Here is a 16,560-nt window from a genome sequence, read left to right on the forward strand (position 1 = left end):
ATACCCTTATTCAAAAGCAATTAACCAGAAAAAACAAGCTTACAACCATTTAACCCATGTTTATATTGAAAATTTATATACAATCCAAACCTTACTAAATACCAAACCCGTCCAAGATATTGAACTAGCCAAAAAACACCAAGGCTATATAACCCAAAAGTTACAAATTTTAATAAACTTATTGCGCTCCCAGGAACCAGCCCAAATTTAATCGCTAAACCTTATGCACCACTAAATATCCAAAAGAATGAATTATTTGTATCCCCACAGTTATACCCTTATTCAGAAGTAGGGGGTGCGGATAACTTGGGTAATTTGCGTGGATAACTAATAGATAAACTATTACTCACTAGTTCTATCATGTTAATTGAAATGATATGTCATAGTATTCCTTATGCGCATGTATATTAATCTATATAGCACATATTGTATATTGCTAGTTTTAACATTAAATTCCTATTTGTATCTTTTTTTTGTTTTGTTCTTCTTGTTCTATTGTCATACTGCTAAATTCATCCCTTTATCTATTAGTTATCCACGCAAATTACCCAAGTTATCCGCACCCCTTACTATTGGTATCAAAGCTAAGTTATTTAAAAAACATACAAGTAGATATGTGTTAATTAGTTATGTGTTAATTATGAGAAAAATTACAAAAGTTAATTTAGTCGTATTTATTAATTATGAACTATTATTATTTACGTTGTTATTTATTTGTTAAAAAATGAGAAGACCATTTAAAAATATAGAAACTTTTAGAAATATTAAAGAAACTTTAACTAGTTACTACCCAGAATATACGAAGTTAAGTAAAACAAAAGAAAATCCCCGCAGATTAGCTTACTTAATTACCTTAATATCTAGCAATGAGACAAAATTAATAATCCATTTAAAATCTAGAAGAATGAGATACATACCACCTAATTATGATAAATCAAATTTCGGTATCCACCAAAATATAATAAATATTATACAGATGAATAACATAACAAAATTTCAAAAATATAAAAAACTAAAACAAATAATATCTGAAAAACGGAGAGAATTAAAAATAAGAAAGAAAATACTACAATATAACATGATTGTAGGAGTATGTCAAAAATCAATAAAAGCACAAAAAGAAGAAATATCATATTTAGAATCACAAATAGATAGTCTAGAATACATATATCAACATGATCTATATACTATCAAGTAGATAAAATGAACAAAGAAAAATTTATAATAGATGAAAAAACATATGAAAATCATGAAAGATCAAAAATAAGGATAGTATTTTTCAATTTAGGAAGAAGATATAAGAAAATAGGTGAACATTTGTATTTAATGTTAGGAAAAAAAAAAGAATTAGAATTAGAAGATAAATTAACAGCTATGGTAAGAATAGCAAAAGAAAATGAAGAAACTGATAGGAAAAAAGAAATATATAAAATAAAACAACAGACTACAAAAAAAAATACGAAAAATAGAGGAAACTAAAAATAATAGGATTGCTGAATTAGAAAAAAATTACAAATGTTAAAAGATCTGTATGAAAAAAGACACAAAGAAAAAGAAGAAAAGGATAAAGAACAAAAATTATTAATTGAGATAAATCAATTTAAAGAAAAATTAGAAGAAGAAAATAAAAAAATTAAAAACTAATGAAATAGAAATAAACACAATAGATGCTGAAGAAACAGATAATTATGATTCGGAAGATAGTGAAACATATAAACAAATCTTAACAAATATAGAAAAATTAGAAATTAATAAAAATCAAGAAGTAATTAATAAAGAAAAGTTAGAAAATACAAACACGGAAATAAATACTCTTGATAAAGAAGACGATGAAAATATAATACCTAGTACATCAGAACTAAGAAAACCTACATATTATTATAAAAATAAGTTTAAAAAATATAACATAAAAAATGAATATTACAAATGGACACCAAAACAAATAATTAATAAAAACTATAACTTCTTAGACTTAGACTGTGTAATAGATGTAGATAAAACGATACAATTATGGATAGGATATATAGCAAAATAATTATTAGACAATGGTATAAATGCAATAGATACACCAGAATATATAGAATGAATATTAATACGAACAACAAAATTATGGTTTTTAAATTTAACTAAAAATAGTAAAAAGGTATTAAGGATTGATAAAGAAACAGAAGGAACAACAATAACTAAACTGTCAAATATATTCCCATTTTTATTTCTTCTCTGTATTTTTCACATAAATTTCTATACCATTGTTGTAGAAATTTTATTCTTGCATCTAGAGTATCTACTATGTTTGCTTCATCCCAACTCTTTATTATTTCTAAACTAAATGGTTCAAGTAATTTACTAAAATATAATCTTCTCACTACTTTACTTTCTTCTGCATTATATGCTCTTTTATAGTAGTATTCTTTAAACGTGCATGCATATTCATCTATATAGCACATATTACATATTGCTAGTTTTAACATTAAATTCTTATTTGTATCTTCCTCTTTGTTTTGTTCTTCTTGTTCTGTTGTCATACTGCTAAATCCATCCCTTATAGCCATTTTATATTTTTTCACTATGTCTATAGGTGTTAGTTTAGTTACTATTGTTCCTTTTGTTTCTTTATCATTCCTCAATACCTTTTTATTATTTTCAGTAAAATTTAAAAATCATAATTTTGTTGTTCTTATTAGTGTTCTTTCTATATATTCTGGTGTATGTATCGCATTTATACCATTGTCTAATAATTGTTTTGTTATATATCCTATCCATAATTGTATCATTTTATCTACATCTATTACACAGTCTAAGTCTAAGAAGTTATAATTTTTATTAATTATTTATTTTTGTGTCCATTTGTTATATTCCTTTGTTAGGTTATATTTTTTAAACTTATTTTTATAATAATATGTAGGTTTTCTTATTTCTGATGTACTAGATAATATATTTTTATTGTCTTCTTTATCAAGAGTATTTATTTCCTTGTTTGTATTTTCTAAGTTTTCTTTATTAATTACTTCTTGTTTTTCATTAATTTCTAATTTTTCTATATTTGTTAAGATTTCTGTATATGTTTCACTATCTTCCGAATCATAATTATCTGTTTCTTCAACATCTATTGTGTTTATTTCTATTTCATTAGTTTCTAATTTTTTATTTTCTTCTTCTAATTTTTTTTTAAATTGATTTATCTCAATTAATAATTTTTGTTCTTTATCCTTTTCTTCTTTTTCTTTCTGTCTTTTTTCATACAGATCTTTTAGCATTTGTAATTCTTTTTCTAATTCAGCAATCCTACTATTTTTAGTTTCCTCTATTTTTCGTATTTCTTCTGTAGTCTGTTGTTTTATTTTATCTATTTTTTTTCCTATCTATTTCTTCATTTTCTTTTGTTATTCTTACCATAGCTATTAATTTATCTTCTAATTTTAATTCTTCTTTTTCTAACATTAAATATAAATGTTCACCTATTTTCTTATATCTTCTTCTTAAATTGGAAAATACTATCCTTATTTTTAATCCTTCATGGTTTTCATATGTTTTTTCATCTATTATAAATTCTTCTTTGTTCATTTTATCTACTTGATAGTATATAGATCATGTTGATATATGTATTCTAGACTATTGATATATGTATTCTAGACTATCTATTTGTGATTCTAAATATGATATTTCTTCTTTTTGTGCTTTTATTGATTTTTGACATACTCCTACGATCATGTTATATTGTAGTCTTTCCTTTCTTATTTTTAATTCTCTCCGTTTTTCAGATATTATTTGTTTTAGCTTTTTATATTTTTGAAATTTTGTTATGTTATTCATCTTTACACTATTTATAATATTTTGGTAGATACCGAAATCTGATTTTATCATAATTAGGTGGTATGTATCTCATTCTTCTAGATTTTAAATGGATTATTAATTTTGTCTCATTGCTAAATATTAAGGTAATTAAGCTAATCTATGGGAATTTTCTTTTGTTTTACTTAACTTCGTATATTCTAAGTAGTAACTAGTTAAAGTTTCTTTAATTTTTCTAAAAGCTTCTATATTTTTAAATGGTCTTCTCATTTTTTAATAAATAAATAACAACGTAAATAATAATAGCTCATAATTAATAAATACGACTAAATTAACTTTTGTAATTTTTCTATAATTAACACATAACTAATTAATACATATCTACTTGTTTGTTTTTAAAATAACATAGCTTTGATACCAATAGTAGGGGTGCGGATAACTTGGGTAATTTGTGTGGATAACTAATAGATAACTTGTACATATGAGTAAGAAAGTAAGGTACATAAATAACATCTAACTAAAGTCCCCTAAATAGGAGGACTCATCATCTACTGGCTGGAATCCGCAACTATCTGATTTTGACTGTACATGCTACAACTTGTACCTATATTATGAGATAATGTAGCACATAGACGTATATGTGGATCAGTACTTTAAGGATGTATTGAGTATATTGGGGTGAAATGCATACGTAAAAATAGTGTATCAAATATCATCATCATTTGTAAAACAATGCATGCCAAATGTAAATGACTCGCATAAGCTTGATTAACTGAGAAACTGAAATTTGTAATCATGAGTAGTAAGCATATTGAATAAGTCTGGTGAATCATAACATTTAGTTCTAAAAGTTGTTCTTGTGTTCTGTCTTTAAAATATACTATCTAAGTGTAGAAAGGACTCACTCTCAAATCTGAAATCTGTAGCTAATATCTTTCTGTAACGCATAATCTGAATACAGTTGTGATCCTTTACACTTAGTTTTCTAAAAGCTTCTCTGTTATTTTTTTCTGTTATGCTGTAAGCTTAAAACTTTGGAGAGGTTCTTCTAACCGACATAAACCATGTAAGATAACATGGAGTCCAACATCTTGTTCCCCTAAGAGGAAACCCTCACGATGGGGAGAGGTTTCATACTCTTGCCACAGAGTATAACTTAATCTAAGTGATCACATCTATATTTGTCATCCATATAAAAATGGTACTAATCTGATAATCGGTACTTATGTTGGCTACGTAGTTCTATGAAAAATAGGGCATGCTAATCCCACACTTCCAGCTCTGTGCTAAATACTACTCCATTTTTAATCTATGTGCTCATTCTGTTGGAAATCCATTTTAAAATCTAGCATAAGGATTTATTTTAAAACCAATTATGCATTTTTCTAAACAAATATGTAAGTAAAGCTAATCTGATTTCTATAATCTGTAATAAATCTGTAAAGTGGATTTCAAATCTCATCTGAGGATCAAAAGATCAAATCTTTACTGAAAATCTGAAAATAGACTGATCATCTGATGCTTTAAGCATAATCGTTCTTGAAATAATAATATTCAATCTTGGGATAGTAACCCATGCATCAATCTCATGTCAAAACATCATAATAATCATGCTTGATAATGAAAACAATGATAATTCATCTCAAAATTTGAAAATTACTGCAACAGGCATGAAAATATGAAAATAAACATGCAATTCAACTTCTAAATCACTTTAAATCTCATAATCTTGCAATTAGCAATAATGGGTATGAACCCCAATTTAAAACTCATGTATAATCATTCAAAATCATATAAATTTGAAATAAAGAACTTGGTTTTGGGCACAAAGATGAAAGAGGATCCTTTTTCATAAACCCCACATACCTCAATTGATGAAATTCGTAAGGGAGCTTGAACTTGAATCTCTATTTGTGCTCTTAAAGATGAACTCTTGAGTATGTTGATTTGGGAATCCTCAATTTTGAGTTTTCTTGGAAGAATAATGGAGGAAATTAGATTTCTTGGAAGTTAAATTTTGAGCTCTAGGGTTTTTCTTTTGAGAGAGAATGGATGAAAATAAGCATAAAGTGCTTAGAATAGGTTTAATTTTTTGTTTTGGACGAATTGGGGGCTTGGGAATTGACCAAATTACCCCTTTTAAAATTTAATCGGAACTGAAAAGAACAAAATTTCCCGATTTGTCATGCCACCGCGACGCGCCACTATCATGGTGGCTCACTGGAAAAGGGACCATTACGAACTGAAAACTCAACACGACGCAGGGTTATCGTGGTAAGCTACTGGGATGCCATTTTGGCCATCACCGCGACGCGCCACCATCGTGGTGAGACACTGGAAATTGACAATTGAGAAATTAGACTTCAACACGATGCGGGCTTGTCGCAGAAGTCCGCTGGAAAGTAATGATTGCCATTTTGTTTGTCAACGCGATGCGGTGCTTGCCAAAATGGCACACTGTTTTACTAAAAATGCCATAACTTCCCAACCGAGTGTTGGATTTTGACGAAATTGGTATCATTGAAAATATAATTCAATTTCCTACAGATTGAAGGGTCTAGAATTGGAAAATTCCATATGTATTAAAAGTCATTCATCTTTGAAGCTTACCCTTGACGTTCTAGGAGCTAAATTGAGCTAGGAAAAAGTATGGGGTATTACATTATCTCCCCCCAGCCCCCCTTTGGAACATTCGTCCTCGGATGTGGCTGGCTAATACTGAAAATACTGAGGTCTGAGGCTATATGCTGACATGCACAACTGAAACAACTGCATGATTAAATCTAAAACACATTGCGCGATTGAGCTAACCTATGAGTGCATGAATTTACATGAGGACAACTATATAGCTGAATCTAAGACTAGAAAAGAAATGAGTTAAGGAACATTGATTGAACTTAGATTTCTGAACTAAGGCAACTAGGACCACATACTGAACATGCACATCGGGGAGTACACTTACATGACTAAGTCTGAAACATTAAAAACCTATATTATGAAACTGATTTCTGAGCTGACTTGTCTTTACTTACTGTAAGGAGTTGATTCATGCTGAGAGTTTAGGATTCGCTTGAAGTGTTCATGATGCAATCATACATATAGAACTGCGAGGTGATAAATTATGCCAGCACGAATCATGAGACGATGAGACTAAGATCATACAGTGTGTATTACACTGCCTGAGTTGGAATACTTGGAAAACTAGATCATTCATTGAACACATATGAACCTTATCATTACTAAATATCTGAATCTGAAACTTATGCTTGGTGCATAGGCTGAGCTGAACTTGTAATTTGTACAAATGCAAACATTTTACATCATGGAATGGCCTTACTCGCTAAACTTTGGGTAGTAAGACTAAATGAAAAGTTGAAAATCTATAGGAGCTTATTTGTTTGACTGCTAAACTGGATCGCAGGCTATATGGACTGGATCATACTAACTGCTCATACTCAAATGGAGTATTTCTTTAATACTATTCTAAGAAATTCTAGTAATCATTAAGGAGAAAAAAAAATTGGGCATAATTTGAACAAGACATCTGACTAAGGAAGCCCAACATTTCTACAACTCTATAGCATGGAACATAGACCTATAAATCATAAACTAGGATAGAATTACTAAACCTCAAGCAATGCAACTTCTTACTTTCAAACTTAGCAACACTTCTCAAATACTCCCACAACTATACTACCCCCTTCAAAACTACACTTCACTTGAGACTACTGAAAATATTCACATGGGCACTGATAATTCCACCTACTAAAGTCTGAGCTGAATCGAGTTTTGTTACTATATTCAAGCCTACCCGAATCTACAAAGTGCACACATCACACCGAAATACTAGTCTGAATCATGAATTCAATTCACCTTACACTTTCACTACTTCTCATCTCATGAATAAATACTACTACCACTTTAACAACTACTTTCAACCTCTTACTAGGAATTCACTAATATGCAATGCGTCCATCCACTTATACACCAACATGACATTTAAGCCTATCTTTATAACCCCATATGCATTTCTAAACAAACACCCATAAAAGCATCTTTCTCATATCCTCTAATAACTCTATCAATAACAACTTTCATGCATTATTCTTTGGAAGATACGTAAAAAAAAAAAAAAAAATCTCAACTAACCATGTTATACACAAAAAGCTTCACCTCAACATTCCTTAAAACTTATAGACTTACATAAAACAAATATACAATAATCTTTCCCAACATGAAACATTTACTCTCTCTAATCTACACAATTGTTCATCATCACTATCTTGACCTAAGGAAAGGTCACTGAAGGTTAGGACATGTGGACCTAATGACTAAAGGAATACTATGTATAACTTGGACTCTTAACTAAGGCCTGAGGAATAGAGTATCAATATCATGAACTCATCAAAGAGGTCTAATCTGAGGACATACATGACATAATCTGAATGTCGCTGAACATTAAGAGTGTAGCATAAGTACTAGAACTGAACATACTATAAAACATGAGTACCTGAGTCATGAGCTGCATGACTGGAGTTTGGAATTCATAAATTCATGGAACATGATTCGTAATGCCGAGTGAACTGGAACTCCTCATACTAGGAACTGGGAGAGTACATAATTCTCTATTATGTGCATGAACATGAACTGTGATCATAGAGTTGATATGTAAGGCATGAATAGATATCGTGATGACTGAAATACAACACTGAAAGAACAATGGGTTGGGAATCATCCTTCCCTGCTGATGTTCTACAATATACTGACTTCACTACTAGAATCTGAGAGTTTGACTTAGGTACTTGTTCTATCATCTCCACCTTAGCTTCAAGCCATCATTTTAAGTCTGGGGAACCTCTTTGCTACACTCTAAATTGAACTACACTCACTGCACTCTAGAGTCTAGAATATGACAATACATATAAGAAATAAACTTACTCTGAAAGACAACGCCTGAAAGTGTAAAACCCACGGCTAATACTTGCTTCTAAAATACAACTTTATCTTTCTATAGCCCAATAATCATAATATACTTACTTAAACACTTACCAACTTTGAATCTTCATGAGTATCACTATGTCTTGAGTTCACACCATCTAGAGCTTCAACTCTTATTTCTATTTGGTCAATCCTCAAAAATTCAAAATTAGATTCTAACACTTAACATGGATATCCTCAACCTTTAATGATCCATATTACTTTCGTCATAGCCTACTAATATCACATCTCTAAGCTTATATTTTTCTCTAAACCATGAGGATCAAAATCATATCAAAAGGCTCAGCATTATCAATCATAACTCCTTAACCTATCTATTATGAACACTCCATACTATAACACTAGCCCCTTTCCACTTGGCAACTCAAGGGTACTACTAACCATACATAGCACATAATAACCTTAGAAAATAATGCAACCCCATATCACCCTTGAGCACACCTCTACAGCATACTTTATTACGAATAACTGAACTTTAACTCTTGCATACACTGTTCGAGACTACTAAATTACTTCCATATAACTAGCATCACTAATCAAGCAACCATTACATGCTTGATGATCATCCACTGTTCAATCTTAGTATCTAGTGCTAGGCATTCTTAACAACCATAATCGGTCACAATCATATGAAATACTTCATTAAAATCTATTAGCACACCCCTCTTCCACACATCTCTAGTACTTACCCATCTATATATCTAAATAACTTTCATGGCCCTATAAATTTCAACTAAACTTATTTTTGCAACCTCAAGAAAAGCCAAAATTAACAACACTAAACCGCCAAATACTTTCATTAATAACCAATACTTTTTTAACAAAATAAGTACCATCAATAACTCCATTCATACTACAAGCAAACAATAATCACTACAAAACATTGCTCACTTTGTGGGGATTATATTTACATATTGCGGAGGTTGAAAACCCCCACAATTTGATAGCACAGCGGATTTCAAAAACCCCACAATTACAAGCGTCGCAATCATTTTACGGCGATTTATTATATACTGCCACAAATACTTAGCGGCGGTTAAGTAACGACGATTTTGACACCCACAATATGTAAACTAGCTCCCAGCTAATATAGTACAATTGCAGGGGTCAAAACCCCCACGATTCACTTTACATTTTAAAAAAAAAAAAGATTACACTGTTCATGATCAATATTTAAATTTAAATTTTATTTAATAGAATTCATATATATCACTCACTGTTGGACCAAACAAAAACACATCTTAATAACAATAAAAATCAAAAAAATATTAGATCATAAAAACGTACCACAAAAATATTGTCATTAGTCTTAAAAACTAATTTAAACACAAAATACTGCTCCAACAGCGATTCAATAATATTGTCATAGTTACTAATACGATTACAAATTTCAATGACCATCGCTAGAATAACTATCACCAGAAGATCTTCCATTCACATCCAAAAGAGGTCCACTAGAGACATCACTTGGCTACAAAAGTAAAAATAAAAATAGTAAGGTTTTTGAAAACTAAATATATTTTATAGTAAGGTTTCGAAAACAAAAAAAACAAAAAAGGAAAAAAACAACTCCGAAAAGGAGGAGTTGCCTGTGATGGTGCCTTCTGTGTTGTGGTACCTGCTAGACTTCTTGCCAGTGAAGGGGCAAACTCTACCTAACAAAAAAAAAAAGGAATGTACTCATCTTAATATTCTATCATGTACAGAATAAAGAAGGCGCCAACATATAATTTGAGACCAACCTACAAAAATGCAGGAAAACGGGGAAAAGAAAAGGCGGTGATGATGTAAGGCAAAAGATGCTTCAATGGGAATACCATATGTGGTGCTATAATCAGTATCAACCAACTTAGTGTCTAACAAATCCTTATAACAAGACACAGATGTTTCCAATACAGAATGACATTGCAGCAGAGTATTTCTTCGTAAACTATTTACTTTTTCTGATGCATTCAAACTAAGCAAACAGCTCGCAAGTCCACTGGGGGAAAGGCGACTCCATAAAAGAAGCCAACAAAGCAGCTAGAATACTTTAGTTATGATGACTATAGTACTGGTAATGACGATGACTCTAGCACGATGATGAACAAATGGGAAATGACACCAGTAATACTGACAATGAAAATTATGTTGGATATACTTATAGATTGACTTAGAACTCTACCAGTGATAACTATGAAGTCTTCAGGATTAACATGTCTGGATATAACATCAATGAAGTTCTTGCACTGAAAAATGATTCCTGGGCATACTTTCAACTTTACTAGAGCAAGGCACAATCTTTGGAGGAACTTTATAAGTTAAAGCCACAAGGCAAAGATAAAGTTGCAAGCAAAACAATGAATTCAAGTAACACACATTTCATACATAGGCTTGCCAAAGTGAAAATGAGACAAGACTAGCTAAAACTAACACACTCGCATAATCAATGATACATCCCAATTACAAATATAGACACCACCTTCAGTAGAAAAAATTATTCATCTACTATGGCTGGTCAGTAGTTAATCACGCAGGTTACCTGTACGGTCTCTTTTTTGTTTCAAATGTGTTTTAATTTTTCAGAATACATTAATCTCCGAGCCTTAGTTTAAGCTGAAGCAGAAGAATCTATATCATACCATAACCACCAAAATCTCCAAAAAAAAAAAGAGGAGTCTTGTGAAGTAAAACACACTGATTTATAAGAGAAAAGTTAACCAAAGAGACCCTTAAGTCTACATTTAAGAAACTAATCCTCCCAATTTTATGCTTTCAATGCTAATGAGGAGAAGCATCGCGGGCTAAAGTACTCGGACAACTATGCTCTACATCACAAACAAGGTTAAAGTTCGGGTAGCATTTCCTCAAACCAGGTAATGTATTAGTATTATAACCACAAGAACAACAAGAACAACAAGAAGTTGCTAGTGAATCGAAATAGGCCTCACACAGCTTCACTAGACTTTGAGTTTGTGTTTTGAACAAGAAAATGAGATGAATAACAAGGCAACAATGCTAGTGAATTGAAAGAGCCCCACACAGTTTCACTAGACTTTAGATTCAACAACACAATGTTAACAATTCACTTTGCCATACACCATAAGTTTGTAACTAAAATAGGAAAAATCAGGAGAAACGATAAAAATTGAAGATTCCATTTTTAACCCTTTTTTTGCAATTAGGGCTAATTTGGTTTTAGGGTAACAACATATTACAATAGAACTAAAGATAAATTGAAGTATTAGTTGAAGAGTCTAACTATAGTTTGCAAAAAGACCAAGGAGTATAATCGAAAAAGAGAGAAATAAATAAACCTATTTTTCCACTGAGAAACTATTACATAGAAAATTTAGCATGGTTTAGCTAATTTACTGATTTGAATTCCTACAATTTGAATCTTAATGAAGGAATCACAAGTTTTGGTAAGGTTTTTACGCTAAACCAAGCTTAATATGTTTATATACAATTCATTCCTTTGCTAATGTTAGCGTCACAGCTTCTTGGTCCTTTCCTGGAAAGGGATCTACCATCTATGCCACCCTAGAAAAATAAAAGAGTACACGAAAAATAAACATCCTATACTAGAGAAAATTGTATTCATTAATTTTACGATCAAGTAGATGCAGATGAAATCCTTGAAGCAAAATTTCAGTTACAGCATCCTTACCAATCCACCAGTGCAAGATGTAACAGCATGTTCATCCCAAGAAAAAGGAATTCCATCATAGCGGTTGTACATTCCACCGTGCCCTTTGGTAGTTCCAACACGATGGTTAATGACTATGTCTGCCATCCCTCTAACTTTATAGTGCTTCATCTTACTAAGCAAAGATTTTAAGAGATGCTCAGAACCATATGAAGAATTAAGAGAATAAAGGCCTTTACCATCTAAATTTCTCCACCAGTCATATTTTTGAGATTCCCAGTTAAAGGCCTGCATGGAAAATAGTTGAACTTTTCTTTTTATGAACAGAACTTTTGACGCAGATCAATGCTTATATTTCAATTGTATTTTCCATTTATTTGGGTTGGAAACAATCTTATTACGGGTAATACATCAACATTCATCCTTCAAACAAATTGCTATATGAACTACAAATTCTTTGAAATTTCTTTCATGCTAACTGGTAAGGAAAGATAATATCACCTGCAATATGATCTCTTTCCATTGCGTATCACAACCACTACAAGCACATAAGAACAATAATTCAGTTAGCATTCATCTGTATAATACCCCTTCAAAAAGCTGTCTTATGAAACACAGTGGTTGCTAGATCTCGGAATGTAACAACAAGACTATCAAGAAAAGTAGTCTAACAAAAATAAGGCATCCACATGCCAATCATTCACTTATAACTGCTAAAGTTAAAAATGAAATAAGAAAATATTCTGTTCAAATCTTTGCCTTTTCAGTTCAAATCTCCGTCTTTCTTCACAGTTATGAAGTACATAACGGAAAGAGAGCCTTACATGGATCAGTCTGCTGGCTTTCATCAAATCCCATAGTGGATTGAAGCTGAAATTACCAAGAAAGCCACTAATGGTCCTGCTAAACAAATACAAGTAAACAAAAAAGTAAATTTGAAACGACTACAACCCGAAGCCATATAATATATATATATATATATATATATATATATACACACACCACTATGCCTACATAATTTTCATATATGTAGCTCATTAAGGAATCTAGATGCATCATCCATATATTTCAAACTAAAGAAAGCATTAGGTGATGAGTGATAACCTCGTACGTTCATCTGGTATCTTTTACGTACTAGCAGAGCTGTTACAAGTAATTCTGCTACATAAAGCAGAGGGCGCGTCTCTACCTTCACAAGGTAGAACGTAAGGCTGCATACACACCACCCTCTCGAGACCACACTTATGTGATTACACTAGGTATTTCGTTGTGTCGTTATATAAAAAGCAGAGGGCAAGAGCAACTATAGTTGATCATCAAAAAACTAAACAAAGATTCAATACAGAAAAAAAAAAAAGAATATTATTGTCACAAGGATTACAAATACAATAGGACTACCACTCTATGTTAAGACTCCCCTAAAGGTATGTATCTGATACTGGGTGTAAAGATCCAACACGAGTAGTGCAGTTTTTTTTTATAACTATTCCTCCATATTGCACCCATTTGATACATAAGTGAGGCTTGGACAAGTAGTTAAGCACCTCCACCATCAACAGGTAGGCTGAAGGTTCGACTGGAGGGTAAGTTGGAACAGTATTGGATATAACAAAAATGTTATCATATTGAAAATGTTCGTGCTCCTAATAGACTTAGTGTAAGGCATAAACAGACACTCAAACATAGATATACACCAACCAAACACCCTTAATCAGCTAGAACCCACAAGCAATCAATCCAAAAAAACTATAATCAATTAAATATACTTACCCAGAACCTAAATTAGTGAAAACCTCACAAACAAAGTACGAACATCAAAAATCGTAAATTTCTATAAATCTAGGAAACAAAGCTCACCGTACGAGAACGCTATAAAAACTAAGCTAGAATCCACAAGCAATAAATCTCAAAAAACAATAACCAACAAAAAACACTTACCCAGAAGCCAAATTAGCTAGAACCCACAAGCAAGCAATCAAAAACGTGAGGTATTGCGAGCCAACCGGAAAACCTCAACAGCGAATCCAACTCCAAACACGATGTCGAAAAAGGAATCGAAGCCAAAAACTGATCGCGATGAACTGGTTGAGATGAACAGAACCCCCAAATCCCCCGAACCAGTGACGAAACTGATGAACCCGAAAAAAAATCGTAACAGAACAAACTGAGACTGATAGACGAGATTTCAGAATTTTGAGCTTGAATTCGATCAAAGGACGATCTGTAAACCAATTTCGAAACAGTCAAGACGGTGGCCTGTTTTGATTGTTACCCTTTCTCCGTTTGTCCAAGAGGGCTGCTTTTGAGAAAATAGGGTTTTGAGAAAAGAGGCATTCGCGGGGTTTTGAGAAAAGAGGCATTCGCGGGGTTTTGAGAAAAGAGAGTTTTTGAGAAAAGAGGAATTCGCAGGTTTATTTACTGCATTCGCGGTTTATTTTTTTAAGGGCCCGTTTGGCCACGAAAATTTTTCCTTTTTTTTGGAAAATTTTTTTAGAGTTGGAAGTTGTGGTGTTTGGTCATGAAAATTCGAAAAATAATTTTTAAAAAATTTTCTGAAAAAGAAAAAATAGGTTTTTGTTGTTTTCACAATTTTCCAACTTCAATTCCAATTTTTATTATTATTACATATAACTCCAATCTTTTAAATTTTTACATAAAACTCTCCTTATAATATTAATTTTTCAATATTACGTATATAGCAGTTTTAAAGAATAAAATAATTATAATTTCAAATTTAATGTTATCCTAATTAATATATATCTTTTTTCTCTCTCATCATTATTTTTATCCCTTATTTAAGACATTATTTTACTGCTAATTTATATTTATACCCATAAATATATAAAGTATTATATTTATAATAGAAATATACAAAGTATGTTATATATAAAGTTTATACCATGCATATACCATATACACAAATATATAAATATACAAAGTATTAAGAAATATACTAAGCATATTTATAATATAAATATACAAAGTATGTTATATATAAAGTTTATACCATGTATATACCATATACACACATATATAAAAATACAAAGTATAAAGAAACATACTAAGTATATTTATATATTTATGGTATATGATATAATATACCATAAATATGCAAAGCATGTTTTACATAGAAATAATTTATTCACACACAGTAAATCTTTCACGTATAAGAAAATTAAAGAAATAAATTAGCGGCACCCTAAAATTTAATAACAACTCATCATTTGCTATTTTTTAGGAACGAAAAATGAATAAAATAAATTAAATAAATTCCTAAAAAAATAAATTTTTTTGAAAGATAATATTTGTTACCTAAAAAATAGGAAACAACGATCTGTTAATATAACATACATATTTAAAATTTTCAAATATGAGAAAACGGCTATTAATGTAAATATTATATATGTCATAATTGAAATTCATTAAATATGGCCATGTATATGTAATTATTTTTATAATAGTGGCTAATTGTGTTCCTTTTTCATTAGTAGGTAAATTTTAGTTGGGTGATTTTGATAGTTAGTAAAAGTTAGGGCATAAAATCATATTTAAAAAAGTTTGTTCAAAAGTCAAAAACAAATTCAAAAAAAACATAGTCAAACACAACTCCAACTCCAAAAAATTTTAGTTTTCATGGACAAACGGCTACTAAGTATAGCGGGGGTTTCAACCGCCCAAAAATATTTAAGGTTTATTTTAAATGATAGCGGGGGTTTTAACCATCACAATTGTAATTAAAATAGCAGGGGTATATAAACCCCCGCAATTTTGATATATTTGTGGAGGTTAATATCGACCCTCACAATAAAACCTCTGTAAAATACACTTTTTTTTTGTAGTGAATTCATCTTAACTGGTCGCTCCTCCTCTACCTTCTACCAACGAACTTGTACCACATTCATTACCTCTAAACTAATATACAAAGACATATCACCTTAACAGAAACTCTATAACATGTATAAGCTCATTTATGTACTTTTGATCAATCGTCATTCCCATCTTTCTTGCCACTACACCTCTATACTCATACTTTCAACTATAAGAAAGTTCTAATACTTATAAAGCATAACACTCTAGGTTGCAATATCCCTCGAATGCAAACTCTATTTAGCAATCTATGTTCACTATATCTCCTCTCATGA

General features: G+C 31.0%; 1 protein-coding gene across 14 annotated transcripts; it reads right to left on the bottom strand.

The window, feature by feature from the left end:
* Nucleotides 1-10,035: 10,035 nt before the first annotated feature.
* Nucleotides 10,036-14,818, bottom strand: LOC107845721 (probable alpha-amylase 2). Of its 14 annotated transcripts, none has more exons than XR_007045616.1 (7): nucleotides 14,357-14,810; nucleotides 13,243-13,318; nucleotides 12,920-12,956; nucleotides 12,658-12,706; nucleotides 12,440-12,522; nucleotides 10,409-10,445; nucleotides 10,036-10,261 (listed from the first exon to the last, which is right to left on the bottom strand). XR_007045616.1 is itself a non-coding variant. In XM_016690189.2 (6 exons), the coding sequence occupies exons 2-6, from the start codon at nucleotides 13,274-13,276 to the stop codon at nucleotides 10,254-10,256; spliced, it is 270 nt and encodes an 89-aa protein (XP_016545675.1). In that variant the 5' UTR covers nucleotides 13,277-13,321; nucleotides 14,357-14,810; the 3' UTR covers nucleotides 10,036-10,253. The 14 variants fall into 14 exon arrangements, 4 of the variants coding, with proteins under 4 accessions (XP_016545675.1, XP_016545674.1, XP_016545673.1 ...); XR_007045615.1 differs by having other exon boundaries at nucleotides 12,440-12,593; XR_001666962.2 differs by having other exon boundaries at nucleotides 13,243-13,321.
* Nucleotides 14,819-16,560: the final 1,742 nt, after the last annotated feature.

The sequence above is a fragment of the Capsicum annuum genome, chromosome 10 (genome assembly GCF_002878395.1).
Source record: "Capsicum annuum cultivar UCD-10X-F1 chromosome 10, UCD10Xv1.1, whole genome shotgun sequence".
Classification (NCBI taxonomy): Eukaryota; Viridiplantae; Streptophyta; class Magnoliopsida; order Solanales; family Solanaceae; genus Capsicum; species Capsicum annuum.